General features: G+C 39.0%; 1 protein-coding gene across 1 annotated transcript in view; it reads left to right on the forward strand.

The window, feature by feature from the left end:
• Nucleotides 1-26,037, forward strand: part of LOC145330853 (uncharacterized) — a 79,851-nt gene that overhangs the window by 51,608 nt on the left and 2,206 nt on the right. The window contains exons 2-4 of the mRNA XM_080175515.1: nucleotides 17,793-17,990; nucleotides 20,200-20,287; nucleotides 23,250-23,345. Of these exons, the coding sequence (XP_080031641.1) occupies nucleotides 17,871-17,990; nucleotides 20,200-20,287; nucleotides 23,250-23,345 (304 nt within the window). The 5' untranslated portion in view covers nucleotides 17,793-17,870. The remainder of the gene's footprint in view (nucleotides 1-17,792; nucleotides 17,991-20,199; nucleotides 20,288-23,249; nucleotides 23,346-26,037) is intronic.

Below are 26,037 nucleotides of genomic sequence, written 5' to 3' on the forward strand. Positions count from 1 at the left end.
AAAAAAATAATAGCCTAAAACTTTCTAATTTGTTTATTTTAATACTTTAGTTCATGTTATTAATAAAGGTACTAAGAAAGAGAGGTAATCAGGCTCCACCAATAAAAATATCCCGGGAGAACTCGGCAGACCTGCTATTGGGTAGAAACTGTACACATTTTGGTATGAAAGGCCTTATTTTTTTAATTTCTTCCCAATAAAAAAGTCGGCTATAAACGGTCGAATTTCTTAATTAAAACCTATAGATCAATTCGTTTCAATAGTTTTCAAATTTAGTGAGAGATTGATGCTAGTAGCACTACTCCTTAATTTTTAATAGCTTTTAAAAAAAAATAGGGAAACAACTAAATAATAAAAAACGAGTCTACTCCCTTTCCATTTTTTATAAGTGCAATTTTAATTTTGAAATTAATTGTCACAATTCCAAGTTTTTAGAGGATTCGCTAAAGAGGTGGATGAAAGTAACCCTAATATGAAAGATTGAAAAAATATGGCATATGATACTTGATTGTTTTTTCTTTTGTAGGTTTATATATTGTATGAACTGAAAAAAAAACTACAAGCCGATATAAACACTTCCTGAAAATTGAGCATTAATTATTATTTCATATGTTGATGAGATCTTAAAAGACATACCATGCTCAACCCTATTTAATTTTCTTTAAATATCTTCTTTTAATTAAAGAATCTGGTTAGCGTACACTTATTCAAATATTAAATTTCAGTTCTTAATTAACAAACATTTGATTCCTTTTTTTTTAAAGATAATGTTGGAATCTAAAATAATTTTATCATATGCAGTGTAATTGTGGTATGCGGCAGCTCTGGACCATGCAGAAACCAAGACATTATAGTGATGCTACGCACCTAGCTAAATCTTGTTATTCTACAATTATAAAGCCACCTGAAAATATGTCAGATAACGGTACTGGTTTCATCCCTCAGTTGTCCTGCAAATGGAGGGAGGGGGTGTTACCCCTCCCTCTCCCATCTTAAGCACCGGAACCTTCCCCTTCAACCACCAAGTTATCAGCACCACCTCAACCCTGAGGATAAAGGATCTAAACCTGCCCTCACCTGATAGGATCACCCCCACACAGACTGTTGTGGTCACAAGTAATCATCAAGCCTTCCCTCCTTAGTACCCAGACCTACCACTCAACCCCTCTATGCTTATCTACCTATTGTGCTGCTCCATGGGCTATCCTGCCTGCCCCAGACAGGGATAGCCATCTACCTAACCATTGCAATTACCTATGTTTTACTGTATGATTTATCTTTAACTATCTTTATTCCTAATCCATATGTATTTATATTATGGTTAACTGTATTCTTAATTCCCCCCCACCCTTTCCAGGGATGGGGACTCATGATTGCCCAAACTGACTATTGTATATGTATTACAATGCTTTTATGTTATGATTATTTATTCCTATCCATTGTAGTTAATGTTTGTTGTATATAGCATCAGTATCTTACAACCCTTCAATAAAGTGACAACTCAAATCTATGTTGATCATTATCTAGTGAAAGCTAGAGAAGCGTAGCTTCTCTATAGTAAGGTGTCCACGTCTGTCACACTGCCGTAATCTAATTGAACTCCGGTGTCTGCCACCTATTCCTCGGCGGATACCACAATTTTGGTGACAGCTGTGTGAGATTACGGCGAACCACAAGTGTAGAGCAGACGCGCACCTGAGGCGAAGGTACTCCCAGCAGTGAATCTGGCAAAACTGACACAAGCAACCTGAATTACCCACCCTGGATAGCAAAGTTTAACTCTGTATCTGGCAGTTGTGGAAGCAAGACAGCGAAATTTGATGAATAACCGCGAGCAGCGCTGATATCTAACGGAGAATTGAGCGCCAAAAGGGCTGAAACAGGCCTGCGGACCGGCTGAAACAAGCCAAAGAAGTGTAAACGGCTGAAAATAGGCCAATTTTACTGCAAGAAATAGCAGGATCCGAACCAGTGGCGCTAGCAGGACGGGAAATTCCCTGCCGCCATCAACTGGATTTGGATAAGCGGCGCTAGCAGGACGGGAAATTCCCTGCCGCCGATAGGCTGAAACATGCCACATAGCTGCAAACTGCGAGCTAACATACGAGTGTAGTGCACCAGAACAGAGAAAAAACTACGTCAATTATAAGTGTCCTGAGAGGCTACAACGCAGCCACCCATCTAGAAAAACAGATATTATATTACAGTGCAAGAATTACCACCTTGGTGTTATGGCCAAACAATAGATTTATGAGCGAAACTTGGCAAACAAAGTGTTGTGTTGTGATAAATCTAAGAATAGAACAGGCTTGGATTATTGAGTATTGTGATAACAACTAAAAATAGGCCAAAGTTGGTAAACAAATTTGTTATGCAGTTGTGATAAGGACAATAATAAAAGCTAGATGCAATATAAACAAGAACCCTGATATACAATCACAACATTTCAAAACCCACAGCACAATAACAATACACCCCTTATTCTAAGGGAAGGGGAGGGGCCCCCCCCCCTCCACTGAAGGCAAATACAATCAGGATTATATAATAGATAAGCCTGAGATTAAGAAGAAAAGGCAATATTACACCAGCCCACAGTTACCCCCCTCCATCACAGGGGGAACGGACGGAGTTACCCCCGTCCCCTTACGCGCTTCCCCCTTCCTACCCACCACACTAGGCTAAGTCCGTCTGTAGTGTGGGGCTAGCGATCGGACACACAGAGCGCCATTCACGGGTAGCGCAACAGAGTGCGGAAAATATCATAATATCAACGGACGAAGCGGACCAATGAGGGAGCGAGTTGAGGGGTGAGAGCGCGTTTTCCCCGTGTGCGCGGATTTGAAGGTGCGGACGCGCGTTGCAAGGACAGGAGATTTCACGCACACACACACACACACACACACACCCACACAGGAGAGGGGCCACTCTGTAGCATACATCAGAGATATTTTTTTAGGAGAAAAACTTGCAAGCTCCTCCCTCCCTGTCTACAGTGTGATAAGGAAAACTAAACCAGTTCCTTAAACCCGCTCAGACCCTCAACATCTTCCTAGCCTGCCAACCCTACTTCAAAGCTGAATGGTTAGTGAAGCAAATATATGTATATATAAATACCCAAGTGATAAATAAGGTTGTTTTTTTTTTCGTATCATGGGTACAAGTAAGTGAATACTAACCTCACCAAACAACACTGGAAACTGATATGGTAACTGAACGAAAGTACGCCCACCCTGTGGACATAGCCTGACTTGCTGCCCCACACTGGGCAGTGGTGGTGTGTACCTGGACCATCGACCTTCATAGTTGTGAACTATATACAGAGGAAGCGTGATTTTTTTTGGAGCAAGGAGGAAAAGCTAGCTAGCTCTGGGGATATTCCTATACACGTATATATATATATATGGGCATGTAGCCATGTATATATATAGATAGCCTACCTATCCATATATCTACTAGTGGATACGCTCCTAGAGACATCTGGGGATACCTAACATATTCCCTGTTACCTTTAAGCTAAGATCCGCTGGTTACCACAGAAATCAAGAGCTATACTGGAAAGGAGAACAACTCAGGCTCAACAGTTAAACAAGACGCTGGCACAAACAGACCAACCCCCTGCTACTTATCATGGGGGCGCGCCAGCCACAGAAACTCTTGAACCAGGAGGACCGAGCCTACGGCTACGTGGACTACCACCCTAATTACACAGCTATAGTATTTATACTAGGGGTGAGCCGGCTCGAACCTCCTTGCGGTGCGGCTACTCTACTCTGCTCCTATATCTACAAGATACTGCTTCTGTTATTACTTTGGCCTACTGTGTTGAGTACAGTGAACATCAAACACATGCCAGGTCACAGACCCCTGGTCCCTGAGATGCCCTTGTCTGGAAGGATGACTGAATGTCCGCTGCACAGCTCCTGTTCAGTTGGTGCTCAACGTACGAGAAATAGCAATACTGGACTGGGGATTGCTGAACCTGTAGGTGTCCTCCTGGGGGTGTTGAACGATGCAACTGAGCCTAATGAGAAGGTGACAAGCTTCAGAAACTTAGTGGCCAGCCCCAAGATGGACACTATTACCAGAACTAAGATTCCAAAGGGGCCCAGCCCTAGGGCCAGTACCACCTGTTTCTGGGGTGGAAAGGTCCTCCCTGGCACTGGCCTCCCCAATCTGGAGGATGGGGAGCTGTCCCAGGGGAATAGGCCCTTCACCCAGATGCCCGACGCGTACCTGGGGGTGGGGGAGCCGCCACCCAAGCCTCCCTGGGAGCCCCCAGGCATGGAACGACTGGGGACCGGCCTAAGGATGGGGACTGGTGACCTGCCGCAGTGGAAGACTTTACCCAGCGCGGAGGGAGCAGGGTTGACCCGCAGCAGTGAGGCTGTCCCCCCCACACTCCAAGACCAGATGCCGCTACTTTGTTGAACCACTGCACATGTCCCAGCCAAGTTCCCCCATGCTGCTGAAGATGGAGGCCCACCAGGATGCAGAGCTCAAACTAGGGGAGTCAATAAGAAGGCCACCACCTGCCAAGACCAGAACCACCGCAGGGGCTCCCCACCAGCAGCTGACGGAGCCTGGCAGGGACGCACTACCAGCTGGCAACTCTGGCCCAACTCAGGTGGCTACCAACAGTCTGCTGACAGTCCGGAATACAGTCCAGGCTACCATCAGTATGGCATCTTCCGGGACTTGCTGGTCCACCTGTGGGTACCTGTCCACACACTGGCCACAGGTACCCCCCAGAGATCATAGCCCCCCTTCCGACTGGCACCATCAACGGCCTTTGCTACCAACTACCTGGCATACCCAGAGGCAGGATCCCTCATGTGGAGAAGCACCTGCAGAAGCTAAGGCCGAGGCTGGCCTCGCCACCCAGGGGAGGAGAGCCGCTGTTGGATGGAAGGAACCTGTGTGTATGGGGAGGAGGCTGAATGTAACCAAGGAGACACCACAAGCAGCCCAGCACCGCCTGACCCCTAGTAGGGGAGACCCTGTTTGTCAGCCGGTGCCCCAACTGGAGGAGGAGAGACCTGGCAGGTTGATACACCCTGGGGAAGCCGGCCTGATGGGACCCAGCTGGACGAAGGGGCGCTGCTGCTTCAACGGCCACACAGCCGCCAAGTGTAGGACCGGTTGGAACCAAGCAATGAAGAGACACCAGGCCGCCCAACAACCTGCATGCAACCAGTCTGCCACCCAGGTCCACCTGGAGGGAGATGCCCAGCCGTCACCCCAATTAGCTGCTGCCGCTGGGGCCGCGGCTACCCAGGAGTCTGTGTCTCAGATTGGGACCATAGTGGCCAGGATCAACGTGCTGGGAGGAGCGGCTGAACCCAACCGGGTTGGCCTGGACCTCAGCCTCAATCACAGGGGACCGGTGTCCGTAACCCCTGTCGCCCCCAGCAAGAGCCGAGGGGCGCTACCCAGCGAGTCTGAGTCGATGTATGGGACGCCAACCGGCGTCGCCACCTGGAAGGAACGAGAGGTGCTTCCCTGCACCACCAAGCTGATGTCTGGGGCGACAACCGTCGCCGCCACCTGTGAAGACTGGGGGGTGCTATCCAGCGCCCCACGCTGGTGCCTGGGGCGACAACCGTCGCCGCCACCGAGAGACCTGGACCCCTGTGAAGACTGGGGGGTGCTATCCAGCGCCCCCACACTGGTGCCTGGGGCGACAACCGTCGCCGCCACCGAGATACCTGGACCCCGGAATGAGCCCGCAGCCCCAGAGGAAGGGGTGACACCCGTCACCCCCAGCCAGCCAGAGCCCCCAGCCAGCAGAGAGAGTCCAGCTGTCCCTCACCCTCAACTGCATCCAGCTGTCTACCTCCCTCAACCAAGCCAAGGTAATTGTATTGCACTGGTGTACCAGGAAGTTTGGGCTGGGCCAAACTTGCCTGCGCCCCCTGCATCTGCCCCAGGAGCCAGGATATCAGCCATTACCAGCCAAACTGAAGAAGCTTTGACCGCTGCCTGGGGAGTAACACCACTAGATGTGCCAAGTGCCGAGCCTAACCATAGAAGTAGAGGATCCCCAACAATTATGTCTACCCAAGATGGAGACAATGTGCCTGGACCCCTTCAGGCTAGGGGAGGAAATCCGGAGCCTTGTGCCTCCAGTCTACCAGCAGCAGTGGCCGTGGATGGGCCTGTCTCCCAGCCAACTAGAGCGGAGCCACCCTTGCAGATCCAAGACAGCCTCTGGCATAAAGGATGGACTGTTACCTTTCCCTACCCCGCAGGTCGGACTGCCATGCACCACCCTGCCAATGTCCAGAATGAGCCTGAAGGAGGCAACGCTCCTACAGTATGGCAACCACCACCTGCCCGCGTTGACAGAGACCCTGGAAGCCGAATGAACCTGACCAGCCCCGAGGGCGAAGAAACTGCGCCTGCATCCAGTAGCCAGCCTGCCAGCAGCAAGGTGACCAACACGATGGAGACCACCAGCCCAGTGGAGAAACCTGAAGAGGTGTATACCAGGCGGCTGTTGGTCCAAGCCCCCTCATGTGCTGTGCCACTCCTGGAGGTTGCCAGGGTGGCCTCAGAGGTACACATCCAACGGCCAGAATATCCAACAGGACCAGCTACTCCAGCAGATATAGCCGATTCCGTTAGACCTGGGGAGGGCTGGAGTCCACCACCATCCAGCAACTGGTATCCTGGCGGACCCATTCCACAAGGACAACAAACTGGAGGCCGCAACCACTGTCGGAAGTCTAGCGGTGCAGACAACCCCTCCAGCCTTCCGAGGGGAGAGTTGTGGTATGCGGCAGCTCTGGACCATGCAGAAACCAAGACATTATAGTGATGCTACGCACCTAGCTAAATCTTGTTATTCTACAATTATAAAGCCACCTGAAAATATGTCAGATAACGGTACTGGTTTCATCCCTCAGTTGTCCTGCAAATGGAGGGAGGGGGTGTTACCCCTCCCTCTCCCATCTTAAGCACCGGAACCTTCCCCTTCAACCACCAAGTTATCAGCACCACCTCAACCCTGAGGATAAAGGATCTAAACCTGCCCTCACCTGATAGGATCACCCCCACACAGACTGTTGTGGTCACAAGTAATCATCAAGCCTTCCCTCCTTAGTACCCAGACCTACCACTCAACCCCTCTATGCTTATCTACCTATTGTGCTGCTCCATGGGCTATCCTGCCTGCCCCAGACAGGGATAGCCATCTACCTAACCATTGCAATTACCTATGTTTTACTGTATGATTTATCTTTAACTATCTTTATTCCTAATCCATATGTATTTATATTATGGTTAACTGTATTCTTAATTCCCCCCCACCCTTTCCAGGGATGGGGACTCATGATTGCCCAAACTGACTATTGTATATGTATTACAATGCTTTTATGTTATGATTATTTATTCCTATCCATTGTAGTTAATGTTTGTTGTATATAGCATCAGTATCTTACAACCCTTCAATAAAGTGACAACTCAAATCTATGTTGATCATTATCTAGTGAAAGCTAGAGAAGCGTAGCTTCTCTATAGTAAGGTGTCCACGTCTGTCACACTGCCGTAATCTAATTGAACTCCGGTGTCTGCCACCTATTCCTCGGCGGATACCACATAATAAATAAATGTACAATATTATTTGTAATGGTTATAAATACTTTAATTACTAAAGAAATCTAATAAACTAGTTTTGGTTCTGAATAAACGTGCGGCGATTAAAACTTTTTAAAAGAATAAATGATTTTTAAAACTGTTTAAGTTTCTACCTTACCTGTTTTTTTATTCTTTTTTAACAAAAAGATTTTAGCTGATTCTAATAAGGTTTCAACTGTTACAATTTCTTAATAAAGAAACCATCTAATAGTTCCTTTTTCATTATGATCAAGTTCTTTACTATACATTAGTCTTCTTCTCTCATAATTCTATTATGTTATTTATTGGTTACTCGGAAGCACCGCAGGGTTGGGACTCCTTGTGTGACGACATAAAAATCCATCTCTTTTTTTGGGGGGTTTCCTTTCCCACTTCTTCTCTCATCTTTTTTTTATGCATATTTTTATGACGTCACATGGGATAATTAATAAACTTTATTGGATAATTTAGGCTTTCTCCCCCGTAAAGGTTAGTTGCAGAAAAAAAACTAACCCAATTCCCCTCTGCTTTTTTTTAATGGCGTAGAGGACTAAGGTATTATTAAATTTTATGCTATAATACTCTTAATTCCTGGAATTAACCTTAGATGACCTTCAGCTTTTTATCACTTTTCCAACATATTTCTGCGGGTTTTCTTATCTTTATACTTTTTCTTCTTTCTTATATTTTTTTCTTTCAAATTAAGAAAACAAGGATAACAACATCCATAAAAGCGAAGCACTGAAACGGTAGGAAAAACGGACATTAACACTTGTATAGTGTCAGAACTGAATAATCAGAATATAAATGTATAAGAGTCGAAGCTAAATTGTAAGTAAATTTGTTGAAAAACTGATGTGATACAGGATAATTTTTATGGACATTTTTAGGACTTGATTATAGAGTTGCTTATAATTTTGTACTCAGTTGTCCCAAGAATCAATACACCAAAAATCAGAACAATAAAAAAAATCACATAAAAATTAGTTGTTAAAAAAAAGTAAAAAAATCAACATGTTTAAAATGGACGTACTGACAGTCTGACATTCTGGTAATGATTATAGAGTTCCTACGCCTTCTAAATCGTACCTTACTAGTACAGGAATCACCATGCAAAGTTTGAAATCGATAGGACAATTCTGACATCCTATTTATAGAAAAGCTTCGCTTTTAACAATATAACATTCATAATTTATATTTCTTTAACAATCAGACAGTAGGACAGTAGAATTGCTAAAATATTGATGGTTTAAGTTAGGGTTGGGCCGGATATCCGGTGAGGCCGGATATCCGGCCATTTTCAATATCCGGCCGGATACCGGATATTGAAACTATCCGGCCGGATATCCGGCAATATAATATTTTATATTTTACAACAAATATTTCTGCTTTTTTTCTTATAAATGGCTGTAATTTTCTTATTATTGAAGCTATAAGAACAATTTTTTGAATATGTTTATCTTTATGTCAATTTTATATTAGAAATCTCAAAACATAAATTTTGGCGGGGGCAGCAGTTCTTGGCAGCTGCCAGCCTCAAACTGGCGTTTGGCAGGTAAACAGCAACGGATTTTATGAAATTGTAATATGTCATGAAGACATATAAAAAGCCTAAATTTAAAATTTGAAGTGTCTAAGTCAAAAATTGCTGTCACAGGAACCGTATAAAGATTTCTGGAGACCTGTAGGTCATAGGCGTCCAAAAGGGGGGGGGGGGTAATGGGCCATTTGGCACCCCCAAAAAAAAAGCTTGGACGCCCCTGCTGTAGGTTCAGGACTTGCAGGACTATACCTGGAACCTGAAATCGACTTGAACACCTATATTTCTTATGAGGATGTACGACTTTAGAATATCTAAGTATTTGATAACATGAAATGCTTTGTTTAAGTAAAAAAAAATGTTTTTATTTTTTACCTGAATGACCTTGCCAGGTTTGCTGGCATCCAGTGCCTGCAAGGAAGGAGGTATTCAAAAAATTCCAACTCTCAGTTATGTGTCATACCCATATTTCGAAAGTCATTGAGTTATAGCCCTCTACCTTTTATACAGAGAAAATGCTCAGGGGGGGGGGCCGGGGGGGGGGCATGGGTTCAATGACACCTCCCCGCCCATCCTCCAACAGGGGTTAATATTACAGATTGAGGGTAGTAATAGTTTATTAGATTAATTGCTTAGAAGAAAGATAATTTAATAGTTACATAAATTTTAAGTTTTAACCTGAATCCTTATAATAAAGTAACAGGGTGTCTATAAGTTTGTCTGTCTGTCTGTACTGAAGGATCTCGCTAACCGCTGAACTGATCGGGTTCTCCTTTACAGGGTAACTTCTCATAGGCCCTGGGAAGGTTTATAACTATTTTGGGTGAGGGTACCACCACTCTCCCAAGAGAAATTGCCCCTAGAAAAAAATACCCCCCCCAAAAAAAAAAAAATATTTTTATTTAATTTTTCAACTAAATATAAAAATAAGTAAGCCCCCCCAAAATTCAACTCCCCTCCGCCCTCAAGTGCCCCTAGAGGCCTCTAAGGGCGTAGCCGCCAGTTTTATATAATAAGACGCCAGTAATTTGGCCGGATATCCGGCAATTTGGCCGGATATCCGGTATCCGGCCAAAAAACTATCCGGCCCAATCCTAGTTTAAGTATATACTTAGGTTTTTAAGATTAAATCGTAGAGATGCTTAGCTTTTAAAACTGTTCATTGTTGTCCCAGGAATCATTATTCCAAACATCAGATGATTAAATTATATCATATAGTAAATTGTTGTCAAAAAGTTAAAAACATGTTTTAAATGGACCTAAGATTTCTCCGTTTTCTAAACTGTACCTAACTATTACATAATTCATCATTCAAATATACCCTCTTAACATTATTCTAAAGTATTCTAATTAATTTCAACCCCTCCATAACCAATTTAATATAACAATAAATCAAGAGGCGCAGTCACTAGCACCAAATAAAAAAAGTGAGCTGATAAAATAAAGAAAATAAAATAAAAACTAATAATTCCTCACACTTCTCCTATTTTTGTTATTGGATATTGATTCAATATATATCTATATATAATATTCTATATCTATATATATTTATACAAGAGACACATCATAGTTTCATTTCAAGCATTACAAGACACCAATAGTTTATCAATGCAATAGTCACTGAGTCAGTGGAATATTCTAAAAAAAAATCAGGTTTCTTTCTTAAATAGCAGCTGAGAAAATCAAATTTCTTTTAATTTCATCACAGTGCAATAAAAGGATGGACTGAAAAAGTGATTTATAAACAGATGCATAATGGTCTGGAAAATCTTTGAATAAAATTTCAGACTTCTATCTTTAATAGAAAAGCTATAGAGAAGGTATAGAGAAGCTTTGGTACTGAAATTCTGAAGGCCAAGAGTACTAAAATAATAATGCTGGAGACCAGGAGTGAGATACTAAAACAATAATGCTGGATGCCAGGAGTGAGATACTAAAATGATAATGCTGGAAGTTAGGAGTACTAAAACGATAATGCTGGATGCCAGGAGTGAGATACTAAACTAATAATGCTAGAGGCCAGTAGTGAGATACTAAAATAATAATGCTGGAGGCCAGGAGTGAGATACTAAAATATGAATGCTGGAAGCCAGGAGTGAGATACTAAAATAATAATGCTGGATGCCAGGAGTACTAAACTGATAATGCTGGATGCCAGGAGTACTAAACCAATATTGCTGGAAGCCAGGAGTACTAAACTAATATTGCTGGATGCTAGGAGTGAGATACTAAAATAATAATGCTGGAAGCCAGGAGTTAGATACTAAAATAATAATGCTGGAAGCCAGGAGTGAGGTACTTGTTGGTTGGTTGGTTAGCCACTGCGGGATGGAGCCGTTCCATTATTAATAATAATCATCAGAAATTAAGTAATTCCATTGTCTTGTAAGTTTAAAAATTCTGAGGCCAGAATAGGCTGCGTCCATAGATCTCGGGGGGTGAGGTTTGTGGGGTTGGGGTTTGCTGTACAGTTGAACAGATGTGGTACATCGTGTGGTCCCAAATTGCAGTCAGGGCAGATATCTGGGATTTCACCTTTACTAATTCTGTTCTTAAAAGAAAATAGGTTCTTGCAGAATCCAGATCTTAGCTGTGAGAGGGTTGTTCTGGTTTTTCTGTTTAGCTCAAGTTCTGATGGATGGATTTCTGGAGGTTTAGCATTAAGAACTCGGTTATTTCCAAGTTTGTTTATGCTTTCTCTGACTGAGCTTGTATGGATGGATTTGATGCCTCTCTTTAATTCTCGCTTATTTGTGATTGGAGTAATGTTTGCCATTTCAGGTGTGTATTGATTCATTGTTGGTTTTAGGTTCCTTGGTGGTCTCTGAGTATCAATGTGCTTGTTGCCAGGATGGTCAGGTAAATAACAATTTAGTAAAAATTGTTTAGTTACCATTTGACAGTGGTCTTTAACAGGCAGGACCTTGGTTTCATGGTGAATATGGTCATCATGTGCAAGTCTGTGGCAACCTGTGGCAACTTTCAAAGCTTGATTCTGAACAGTCTGAAGCCTTTTCCAATGATTGTCTGCTAGAATAGGAGTCCATATTGGAGCACCATACTCTAGCACACTACGACCAATAGATTTATAGGTCATAACAAGAGTTTCTTTGTCTTGTCCCCACTCTGTCCCAGAAAGGCATTTCAGGATGTTGATCTTGGTTTTGGCCTTTTTGATGGTGTTGGTTGTGTGGGTGGCGAAGGTGTACATGGTGTCAAATGTGACACCAAGTAAAGTAGGGGTTCTTTCAAGTGGGACAACTTGTGGATGGATGTTGAATTGTCTTGTATCAGTTGTGAAAAAGGTTACTGTTGATTTCTCAGGTGAAACAACAAGTTCTCTCTCTTCAAGATAGTCGGTGATCTGTTTGACATAATCATTGATGGCGTTGGTCATAGCATCAAGATCTTGGCCAGTGGTATATATTGATATATCATCAGCGTATTGAACAATATATATACCTTTGGGTGGTCTGGGCATGTTTGTCAGGTAAAAGTTAAACAGAATAGGGGATGTAACAGCACCTTGGGGTACTCCAGTAAAGATGTTTCTTGATTTAGATATTCTGTCTCTGAAGCTGACTCTAGATTGTCTGCCCCTAAGATAGCAATTGAACCAACGTTTAATTGCTTCTGGCATTGAGGTGTTGTTTAGATCCTTTAGTAGCTTGTTGTGGTTTACCATATCAAAGGCCTTGGACAGGTCAATCTGCAGGAGAATTGTTCTGTCTGGAGGTCTCTTTTGATTTAGTCCAAAAGTTACCTGTTGGTTAAAATCATTTAGTGCTGAGATGGTGGAATGAGATTTACGGAAACCATGTTGAAAATCAGGTATCGGAAGGTGTTCATTTAATGTAGGGAGAAGTAATCTTTCTAGGATTTTAACTGCTGGACAAAGTAAGGAAACAGGACAATATGATTTGCTGTCTGAGGGATCTTTTCCAGGTTTAAGGAGTGGAATGATGACTGATGATTTCCATATTGAAGGTATGATGCTGTTTTGGACTGAAAGGTTGAAAATGTCGGTTAGGTATTTAATTCCAAGAGGTCCAAGGTGTTTAAGATGAAGGTTAGTGATATTGTCTGGTCCTTTGGCTTTGGAAGATCTAGACTTCTTGATTGCTTCAGCTGTTTGTTCAGGTGTAAATTTTGGTGCATCAGCAAAATCGTTTTTTCTAATATCTTTGGTAATTTTACGTTTATCTTTGGTTGAAGTATGTCGTATCACAGATGAGTATTGTTTGTTAAATTTGTTAGCTATTCTGTTAGGACTTGAGATGTATTTACCTTTGAATTTTATAGCTTGGTTTGAGTTAACCTTGGTCTTTTTAAGGTTTTTAATCAATTTAAACAGTTTGGATGAGCATGATTTGGATATGTCGTTCAATGTATCTTGCCATTTCTTTGTTTTGTAGTCTTTTATACTTCTATAAATTTCTACATTTAGTCTGGCTATATCGGGAGAATTTGGGTTGGTGTTTCTGAGTTCATCCCGTCTCTGAATCATTCTCACTGTTTCTGTAGGCATTTCTGGAATAACATCTTTAATTCTGCCTGCTGGGATACATTTTTTAGATGTTTTGTTGATTATGCGGCGGAATTCCTTTTCAGCTTGATATATATCATCTGGGTTAGGTAGGTTTGAAAACCTTTCTTCTGTGATGTTTTGGAATTTTGCCCAGTCAGCTTTCTGAAAGTTGATGAAGGTTCTTCTTTCACTTTTGATAGTTTTGATTTTTGATGAAATTTCTATCACAATTGGCAGGTGGTCTGAACCCATAGTTTTCATTGTGGTCCATTGTGTAAGTGGAAGAAGTGATAAGCTGGCGAATGATATATCTGGCGACGTTGGCTGTCCATTAGTTGGTAATCTTGTTGGCATATTTTCATTCATGACGCCAAAATTGGAGTCTGAAATAAAGTCCGCCAGGTTGTTGCCTCTGGTGAGGTACTAAAATAATAATGCTGAAGCCAGGAGTGAGATACTAAAATAATATTGCTGAAGCCAGGAGTGAGATACTAAAATAATAATGCTGGAGGCCAGGAGTGAGATACTAAAATAATAATGCTGGAGGCCAGGAGTACTAAAATAATAATGTTGGAATCCAGGAGTGAGATACTAAAATAATAATGTTAGAGGCCAGGAGTGAGATACTAAAATAATAATGCTGAAGCCAGGAGTGAGATACTAAAATAATAATGCTGGAGGCCAGGAGTGAAATACTAAAATAATAATGCTGGAAGCCAGGAGTACTAAAATAATAATGCTGGAGGCCAGGAGTGAGATACTAAAATAATAATGCTGGAGGCCAGGAGTGAGATACTAAAATAATAATGCTGGAAGCCAGGAGTGAGATACTAAAATGATAATGCTGGAAGCTAGGAGTACTAAACTAATAATGCTGGATGCCAGGAGTACTAAACTGATAATGCTGGAGGCCAGGAGTGAGATGCTAAAATAATAATGCTGGATGCCAGGAGTAAGATACTAAAATAATAATGCTGGAAGCCAGGAGTGAGATACTAAAATGATAATGCTGGAAGCTAGGAGTACTAAACTAATAATGCTGGATGCCAGGAGTACTAAACTGATAATGCTGGAGGCCAGGAGTGAGATACTAAAATAATAATGCTGGAGGCCAGGAGTGAGATACTAAAATAATAATGCTGAAGGCCAGGAGTGAGATACTAAAATAATAATGCTTGAAGCCAGGAGTACTAAAATAATAATGCTGGATGACAGGAGTACTAAACTGATAATGCTAGAGACCAGGAGTGAGATACTAAACTAATAATGCTGGATACCAGGAGTACTAAACTAATAATGCTGGATGCCAGGAGTACTAAACTAATTATGCTGGAAGCCAGGAGTGAGATACTAAAATAATAATGCTGAAGCAAGGAGTGAGATACTAAACTAATAATGCTAGATGCCAGGAGTACTATAATGATAATGCTGGAAGCCAGGAGTGAGATCCTGAAAAGTAAATGTATATTATACCTTTGCACTTCTCTGGTCTACTCATACTATTATTATTATTGGGAAGAATTATAATAAGGAAGCCTCATAAATATGTATTAAAGCCAATAAAAAAGGAAAAGGTATATTGGATGAAAAATTTAGTTTTTTTATGAAATCTTGATGAACATTTTGTTAGATTATAAAAAAGTGTTATTGCGAAGCTTTTAAGCAATAATGTCATTCTTTGTTTTAAACAAAAACAAGTATGACTTTATTCACCAGAAGTTTTTCAATAGATTTTATGAATTATAATTAAACTTCTTAGATATGTGATATTACCACATAGATGAGAAAATGAGCCGTGTGACGTCATAAAAGGCAGAGATGAGAAGAGCATTGGGGAAAAAAGAGATGGATTATCTATTGACGTCTCACGGCTAAAATTTTCAGCCACTTTGTCGAGTCTCGAGTTTTATAATCTGAAGATTTTTTTTTAAAAAAACTAGTGGCTACGCCTTCAGCAACTATGGACTCTGTATTCGAAGCGGCCAGAAAAATAGCTTCAATCCATCCAAAGACCTCAAACTGAAAATAAATAGCCTAAAACTATAACAGGACCAATATGAAACTTACTTAAAATAGTTCAGTGTTATTAAAAACTTAAACCTTACTACTTATATAACAGGATAAGGTAAACCAAACAACAACCCTTAGACTTTTTGTACAGAATTGGCCTTAGGGTTTTTTTATTATACGATATTTATTAATTCTTTCATTGCTGAACATAAACATATATGAGTGTGTATGTGTGTGTTTGTGTGTGTGTATGTGTGTGAGTGGGTATATGTGTGTCTGTTCTAGAGGCTAATCCTTTATTTTCAGATATTATTATTATTTTTATACCTCTACAATAAGAATATTGTTTTTTACAAGCAGGGAGAAATTGGGCTGTTTATTACACTAGTCCCCAAAGTTTTATAATAAAGTTTCCTTATTCGTTGGCTAAAAAACTTTGGGGACTTTTATTGGATTTTGATTGGTTGGTTTATTAGGTAGAGTATTCAAACGTTTCAACCACTAACAATCTACAGAAAGGGTAATTTTTTGCATTATAATAGGGGATGTACATCAAGTTATCGGCCATTGTCTTATCCCTTTAGATCCCTGATCTTCAAGCCATAAGTGTCAGTCTTTTTCTTTTACTTAATATCCCATATAAAAGTAACAGGATGTCTATCTGTGTGTCTGTCTGTCTGGTCCGAAGGATCACTAACCGCTGAACCGATTTGGTTCTACTTTACAATGTAGCTTCTCATAGGTCATAGAAAGATTTATAACTATTATAGGGTAGGGTATCACCATTATCCCACTAGAAATCGCCCTTAGGGTCATAATCACTAAAAATAATAATGAAATAAAATAAATATTTCGTTAATTGGGATGATTAAACATTTTTGAAAAAAAGTACTTGACTTTGCTATATTGCTACGCTAAATCTGGATATAATCGTTTTTGTTATTTCTCTACATATTAGTAATTATACAGTTAATGATACAGCACTTTTCCACTGATAACGTCAATAACATCCATAAAACCGAAGCTCTGAAAGCAAAATTTAATAATCAGAATAATAGTCTAAAGGTATGCACAGTATTGTATATAAACTTGCTACAAAATTGCTTAAATATAGGATTCTGAAAGTCAAAAGATTTAAAATCAACGTGTTTTCAATGGACGTACGTACGTATATTAACTATGACAGATTTGCTACGCTTTCAAAGTCGTACCTGACAGTGATAAGAATTATCATGCAAGTTTGTAATCGATAGTACAATTCTAGTCTGAATAATCAATGAAAAGAGCTAACCGTTAAATACGGACGTACCGTACATATTACATAATTATAGCTTCGATTTTGAAAAATGAAAGAAAAATAATCCTATGTTATAAAGTAGTAAGCTTTTTTTGTTTGTAGCTAAAGGCTGATCCGAATGGGTAATTTTTTTCAGTGCAGGTTTCTGTATGTCCCGAGATGGTTTTAGGCTATTTTCCTGTCAAATCCATCCGCCCCTAGGCTAAGGAAGAAGCATCTAGTTATTAATATGTTGTGAATAATTACTAAATGTATATATCAATTCTGCTATTGATTTTCTTGTGAATTTTTGAGCGAAACAAGGATGACAACATTCATGAAAGCGAAGCTCTGAAACGATAGGACAAACGGACGTTAACGCTTGTATAGTGTCAGAACTGAATATAAATGAATAAGAGTCAAAGCTAAATTGTGAGTAAATTTGTTGAAAATCTTCTTGATACAGGATAATGTTTATAGACATACTTACATTTTTATGACTTGATTATAGAGTTGCTTTGCCTATAATATTGTACTTTGTTGTCCCAGGAATCAGTATACCAAAAATCAAAACAATCGGATGATTAGAACACATAAAAATTTGTTGTTAAAAAAGTAATAAATCAACATGTTTAAAATGGAATGTTTAACTACTACAGGAATCACTATGCAAAGTTTAAAATCGATAGGACAAATCTAACATGTCTCAATTAACGAAAAAAGTTATCTGTCTCGGACGGACGGACCGACCCTCATTATAGAAAAGCTTCGCTTTTTTTTAAAAAAAAAAAGGCAAAAAGTTATAAATATCCATATTTTTTCAGGTATTTCTGAAGGCATAACAACAATCATCAGTTGGTCTACCACGTTGGAACGCGCATAGGCGCGCGCGAAAGCGCAAAATGCCGCTGACTTCGGCCATCCAGAGCGCCATGGCGATACGCCATGAGCGGGAGAAACGTGAACAGCGGCGGCTGAGCAAGATTCGGCGGGAAAGCGGCCGGTCCAGCTGGGAGGGAGAGGTAAGTTGAAAAGCTTTTAATTATAAGTGCAAGTTTTCCGTTTAGGCCAGGATAAAATAGCCCGTTTTTTCAACTTTTTTTCAAAATTTAAGGTTGGGGTTTCAATACTAAACAAGTACTTTATGGGAAAGCACCAAAATCTACTAATAAAGCTTTATCTGGTTTGTTTACCTTTTTTTCATAGCGAAGCTACTCTATGACTTACTTTGTCTGTCTGCCAGTCAGTCCTAACGCTATGGGAGAAATGTTATTTTCTCGGCTTCTATTAAAGATAGACAGCTGAAATCTTTAGTGAAGATTCCTATGATATATGTATGCGCATCTAATCTGTGTTTTGTCCGTTTGTCTGTCGAAACGTTATTTTTAGTTTTTGTATATTGTCTTTCATTTTTTCGTTATGAATACTGAACATCTATTCTCTATAACTCACTCTGTCTGTTTGTCCATTCCATGAGTTTTTTAATTCTTCGCTACTTATGGATGTTCTCATCCTTATTTATTTTCTATTAGACATCTATAGTACAAAGTAGAACGATGTTTGTCTGTCTATTTGTCTATTTGTTAACAGGGTAGCTTCTCATAGGTCCCGGGAAGGTTTATAACCATTTTGGGGGAGTGTACCAGCTACCTCCAAAGAGAAATCCCCCCCCCTAAAAAAAACCGAAAAAAAATCTAGATAAAATAGATGGGTTTTGGGAATCAACTACCGCCTCCTCAAGTGCTCCTAGAGGCCTTTAGGTGGCGAAACCGCCAGTAGTATTACAAAGAAAGAATAAAAGAATAATAAAGTTTTGTATATTGTGCTAATTTTGACAAGTTGGGAAGAATAATTAGAAAAACTTTTATTCAGAAGTGGATATCAGGAACATTAGGGAAAGGAAAAAATAAGAAACTTTTTTACTATCGTCAATTTCTCTTGGGAGGGTGGTAGTACCCTACCCCAAAAAAGTTTAAGGATCTATGAAAATCTACATTGCAAAGTAGAACCATATCGGTTCAGTGGTTACGAGCTCCTTTGTTACAGACAAAAAAGCTTACTACTTTGTAGGATTGTTAGGATATATCCAATTGTGGCTACGCCCCTAGAGGCCTTTATGGGCACTTGAGATAGAGATGAAGGTCAGCTCCCCCTCCCTCTCCCCATATATTCAATTTAGTTTTTGAAGAAAATGTAAAAGAATAATTTTTTGGTTCGCTATTTTTTCTTAGGGGCGATTTCTTTTGCCCCAAAGAACAACCTATCCTAAACCTATGAGATACTGCATTGTAAATAAAAAACATGTCGGATCGGTTCAGTGGTTAGCGAGATCATTCGGTACAAACAGACAGACGGACAGACGCACACACACGAAGATTCAGTGACTTTTATATAAGGTTTTGAAAAATTTTACAAAAAAAGCAAGACCTTTTTCGATCAATTGACATATACTTTTGTTCTTGAAAATAATCAAAACAATAATATCTAATTTCTATTGGCTGGTCTTTACTAGTTTCTAGCGGATTAGTCTTTCATTTCTTTACTAGAAAAATAATAAATATATTCTTAGAATTGATTTGCTATGGAATACTAATAGTTATATTTGGTAAGGTTAGATGATAAAAAAATATTTATCGCATCGTATTATAGACAGCTTCCCGTGGATAGTAAAATTAAAAATTATAAAAGATTCCAATGTAAATATAATAATAATATTTGTTAGCCCGTGCATTCGGCATCTGGAGGTTAAAAACTGGTTTTGTTCATAATTGTTCATTTTTATATCCGCGGAAAGCTGTTTATAATACGATACGATAATAGTTATTTCTCGCATCGCATGCCTAAGGCACGGGTTAAAAAACTGGTTTTAATCTTACGATTGTACATTTTTATATCCGCGGAAAGCTGTTTATAATACGATGCGATAAATAACTATTATACTCTACTTGATTCCCAGAACCAGACAACTCAGTTTTTTTTCGGAAACCGTATATTAAAGTAAAAGACTAAAGGGGGATGGGGTTAAATAACTGTATGTCCCCACCCCGAGGACCCTGTGCCGACTTTCAATTGGGTATTGAAAATCAATAAATAGCGTCGGAAATAATAACATAGCCAAATTGCTACAAAAGAGCAGAAAGCAATTTTCTAGCAGACGAAAAAGGTCCCCAGTAGGGGGATCAAGATGGTTATATATTTTTTCGCCGTATATTTATGATTTTTCTATTTTAGGTGGAGGAGATCCCAGTGGTAGCGCCCACAAATCAAAGTGATTCCTCCCTCACAACTTTTCATATGGGGGTGGTTTTTATTCTTCTAGGCATGTCAAAATATATCTAATTAAATCAAACTTAAATAAGTAGAGAGATTACTCAAGAGACATAATGTCTGATTCCACTAATAGGAGAATCCTTGAGGAACATTCATGAGATCTCATTGGTTGAAGTTGTGTACATATTTATTTTGAACGCATGTTTTTTTTGTTTCATACATCAGACTTAATTGCCCAAAAATTTCGCCGTAAATTTTTTGGATTGTGAAAGCTTCAAACAAAGGTGGATTCTTTTTTTTTAAATAGGCTCGCTACTCGCTCGTGAAGCAAAATTATTTTTGTAAAAATTCTCCAAAATCGCATAAAAAATCTAAAAAATATTAATAAAATCATAAACATAAGATTTTGTTTAATTTTTGTAGATTTTTATTGTGATTTTGGAGGATTTTTCATAAAAATAATTTTGCCTCACCAGCGGGTAGGGAGCCAATTTTTTTATCTTAAGAATTCTTTCTTCTGGTAGAAATGTTCCTTTTTATATTTTTTAAAATCGGGTCAGACGGGTAATCTAGATATAGTATGTCTATTCTTGAATAGATTTATATTTACTAGGTCAAACTTATAGCTGGCTGAAATACCGATCCCCCCCATCCATCCCCATTTACCCCATGCTATCCCCTTCCACTGAATGAACGAACTGACCAATAAATAATGTCCATGTTAGCAACTTAAACTGACGACAATTTCAATAAGTAGGGGTGATTTTGTGCATCAGCAGTGGGGATGTACATCACATCGGTTATTGTCTTACCCCTTTAGATCACTGTTCGACAACTTTGGGATCTTTAAATAAATTTTGATTGATCATTAAGTTGAGTGTCCAAGCGTTTCAACCACAAATTGGGATCTCCAGAAGGAGTATTTTTGTGTATCAGCAGTGGGGAGTTACATCAATTTATCGGCCATTGTCTTATTCCATTAGATCTGTGTTTACCCCCCCCCCCCCCCCACTGGTGAATATTTATTTTTTTCTCCTTTTTTTCTTTTTTCCCGTTTTTCTATTTATCGTATGTGTGCTAATATCCAAAGAGGGAGGGGACATTGGATTATTTATTACACTAGTCTCCAAAGTTTAATTATAATGTTTTCTTATGCGTTGGCTTAGCATCTTTTGTTAAATTTTGCTTGGTTGGTTTATTAAATTGAGTGTCCAAACGTTTCGACCACAAAGTGTGATCTCCAGAAGGAGTATTTTTGTGTATTATCATTAGGGGTGTAAATTTATCGGCTATTGTCCTATAGATCCCTGTTAAGACTCCTCCTGGTGAATCGCTTATTTTGTTTTCTATTTTCTATTCTTTTTTCTATCTATTTTTTCTAACTTATTCTATCTCCTTTTTTAGCCTCTTTACTGTTTTTCTCTTTTGAGTGCTAATATATAAGGATCTAAAGGGATAAGACACAGGCTGATAAATTAATGTATATCCTCAATGATGAAAAACCTATTTACCCCTTCTGCAGCGTAAAATTATTGGTTGAAACGTTTGAACACTCAACTTAATAGACCGATCAAAACTCACATGAGACCCCAAAGCCAAGGAATAAAAAAACGTTATTATAAAACTTTGGAACTAGTGTAGTAAACATCTTATTATCCCCTCTCTCTCGGACTAATATATAACTATGTTTGCATCTGGTTTTACTGCAATGCAATGTTTTTACGTTCCTCTAGGGATATTAAGGGATGAGACTAGGGTTGGGCCGGATATCCGGCCATTTTCAATATCCGGCCGGATATCGGATATTGAAATTATCCGGATACCGGATATCCGGCTCAACCATAATTCCTCCAGGGATATTAAGGTATAAGACTAGGGTTGGGCCGGATATCCGAATATCCGACTGATTTCTGATGCCGGATATCCGGTAATTTTTGTTTTATCAGGGCAGATACCGGATATCCGGTATCCGGACCAACAATAGATAAGATAAAATACAATAGATTGATTTACACCTTAAATTATGATTAACACACTTACCCCTTCTGTAGATTAAAATGGAAAAGTAGGGACATTGAAGGCTTGTACATTGTACAACCCATAGTACAATGTTATGAGCAAAGCTTCTCTATAATATAGTCCTAAAATGCAAGTATATCCTTAAACAGTATTATGTGTTAAAGGAGTAGGTTTTACAACAAATATACTTAATATATTTTACTAAAGCATTCTGATTATTCATTTATGAAACTCTAAAAGTGTTAATGTTCGGAGACAGTGCAAAGTGGCACAAAAAATGACGTCATACAATAAAGTTGACCAATGAGAGGCCAGTATACACTGTAATTGACCAATGGTAAAATTTATACCCGCCTCTCATTGGTGTTTTTTTATCGTGTGACGTCATTTTTTGGTGCCACTTTACGCTGTCTCTAATGTTCGTATTCCTTCAGTTTAAGAGCTTCGCTTTTATGGATGTTGTCATCCTTGTTTCATCACTACATTTTATTTGGGGAACATTTTACGAGAAAAAATGCTGTAAAAAGACAAAATAAAATATCTCACATCAAGGACAACTATTTTCATTTTTAGTATAGCTATTAAAAAAAGTTCAATAAAACTTACATAATGGGTCATAATCAGAGATCTAAAGGGATAATACAATGACCGATAAATTTATGTACATCCTTAATATTCCTCTTCTGTAGATCAAATTAGTGGTGGAATCGTTTGGACACTTATCTTAATGAACTAAACAATCAAAATTTAATAAAAGTTCCCAAAGTTTTCTCCTATTTCGAGCCCCTGCATGGGGCTCTAATCTTGCAGGGCCTATTTCCTAATCCTGTGGGCCCAACATTTAAATTCACCTAACCTAACCTAAAATAACCTATCAAAAGACACTGTGAAAATACAACGAAACTCGCTACTTCGTTTTCTTTCTATGGTCCGAATTTAAGCTTTTGAAAAAAAGACATTCAATTATAAATGATATATTTTGCATTGCGCAGGATTTTTGATGATATTTTCTTCGATGATACCAAGTAGCCTTATAGACGCGGATTGGAGTAGGCTCTTAGGAGTCGGAGTCATTTTTATATTTATAGGTACAGTATTTTAGTTTTAGGTTAAGAAAGCAAAGCTTTCTATAATTAGGGTCGGTCCGTCCTAGGAGTCAGAGTCATTTTTATATTTATAGGTACAGTATTTTAGTTTTAGGTTAAGAAAGCAAAGCTTTCTATAATTAGGGTCGGTCCGTCCTAGGAGTCGGAGTCATTTTTATATTTATAGGTACAGTATTTTAGTTTTAGGTTAAGAAAGCAAAGCTTTCTATAATTAGGGTCGGTCCGTCCTAGGAGTCAGAGTCATTTTCATATTTATAGGTACAGTATTTTAGTTTTAGGTTAAGAAAGCAAAGCTTTCTATAATTAGGGTCGGTCCGTCCTAGGAGTCGGAGTCATTTTTATATTTATAGGTACAGTATTTTAGTTTTAGGTTAAGAAAGCAAAGCTTTCTATAATTAGGGTCGGTCCGTCCTAGGAGTCAGAGTCATTTTTATATTTATAGGTACAGTATTTTAGTTTTAGGTTAAGAAAGCAAAGCTTTCTATAATTAGGGTCGGTCCGTCCTAGGAGTCAGAGTCATTTTTATATTTATAGGTACAGTATTTTAGTTTTAGGTTAAGAAAGCAAAGCTTTCTATAATTAGGGTCGGTCCGTCCTAGGAGTCAGAGTCATTTTTATATTTATAGGTACAGTATTTTAGTTTTAGGTTAAGAAAGCAAAGCTTTCTATAATTAGGGTCGGTCCGTCCTAGGAGTCAGAGTCATTTTTATATTTATAAGTATAGTATTTTTTCTACTTTTGTTTAAATACCAAAGAGTAATCAATACAGTTTATTTTAACAGGTTATTTTTAAAAGCGAAGCTTTTCTATAATTAGGGTCGGTCCGTCCGTCCGTACGTCCGTCCGTCCGTCCGTCCGTCACAGATAGCTTTTTTCGTTAATTTAGACATGTTAGAATTGTCCTATCGATTTCAAATTTTGCATGGTGATTCCTTTAGTAGTTAGGTACAATTTAGAAAGCGTAGCAACTCTATAATCACTACCAAAATGTCCGTACGTCCATTTTAAACATGTTAATTTTTTTACTTTTTTAAATAGCTTTTTTCGTTAATTTAGGCATGTTAGAATTGTCCTATCGATTTCAAATTTTGCATGGTGATTCCTATAATAGTTAGGTACGAGTTAGAAAGCGTAGCAACTCTATAATCATTACCAGAATGTCCGTACGTCCATTTTAAACATGTTGATTTTTTTTACATTTTTAATAACAAATTTGTATGTGACCTAATTATCCGATTGGTCTGATTTTTGGTATACTGATTCCTGGGACAACAAAGTACAATATTATAAGCGAAGCAACTTTATAATCAAGTCCTAAAAATGTACGTATGTCCATAATCATTATCCTTTATCAAGCAGTTTTTCAACAAATTTACTTACAATTTTGCTTTGACTCTTATACATTCGCATTCTGATTATTCAGTTCTGACGTTAAACAAGCGTTAATGTCAGTTTGTCCTACCGTTTCAGAGCTTCGCTTTTATGGATGTTGTCATCCTTGTTAATTGATAAGTCCAATACTCAAATCGCCTTAGAAAAAAGACTCCCCCCGAAGACAAAAAGTACCTTTTGGTTCCTTTTTCTTTTTAAAACTAAAATTAAAAGAGGGTGTGGTGGGGGGGTCATTTCCCCCTACCATCAAACGTCCTTATAGAATGGATTTATTTATTACTTGTATCTTACACCAGATTATCATTTGCTGTAATAAAGTGAAACTTTTAGCTGGCTAACCCCCCTCCCCCCAATCCACCCACTTAATTTCCTTCCCCCTCCTCAATTGCTCCTAGAGGCCTCTAGGGGCGAAGTCGCTAATTTTAAGTTATTAAAATAAGAACACATACCAATCACAAGAAGAGAGAGAAAATAAATGTAAAAAATTTGCTAAATTTTCAATAAATTTAACCAATATCTAGAAAATGGATAATTCAACTAAAATTCTAAATTTTTGCAGACCAATATTTAAAGAGCGTTGCTACTCCACAAGTTTATGTGGAGTTTAAACCAACCCTTTAATTGCTTGAATTTTGTCAAAAGTCTTTTACTGCACATAGTTGCACCTGTTTACAGGGAGGGAGGGGACGTTAGTCTGTTTATTACACTAGTCTCCAAAGTCTTATAATAATGTTTTCGCATTCGTTGGCTTAATAACCTCGGGGACTTTTATTGAATTTTAATGGTTGGTTCATTTAGTTTTAAAAAGGGAAAAAATTGAGGGTAGGATTTCTCTTTGGAGTGTTGAGGTACCCTCCCTCAAAGTTTTTATAATCCTTCCATGGACCTAAAGGAAGTTTCACAATTCAGCCGTTAGCGAGATCCTTCGCTACACATACACACAGACATCTTGTTACTTTTATAAAAGGATATTTCTCTGTGCCCGCTTTTTGCATCTTTGCAAATCCTTGGCACTTGATTGATACATTTAAACTCTTTTATTGACAATTCTACTACAAAAAATGTTTGCTTTTTAGAACTGAAAGAAATTGAATTAAATTTTATAAAATTTTAACCAAAGCCAACTTGCGTTCAAAATAGCGAAGATCTATATAGTTCCTATAAAAAATATTGTCATACAACGCAAATTGCCAATACACATACTAAATTTTCAATGGCAGGTCATTTTACATTTTAATTGACCAATGGTAGGCCAGTATGACGTCATTTTTATAGGCTTTAT

Source organism: Acartia tonsa, chromosome 10 (assembly GCF_053477335.1).
Source record: "Acartia tonsa isolate MP-2025a chromosome 10, ASM5347733v1, whole genome shotgun sequence".
NCBI lineage: Eukaryota > Metazoa > Arthropoda > Copepoda > Calanoida > Acartiidae > Acartia > Acartia tonsa.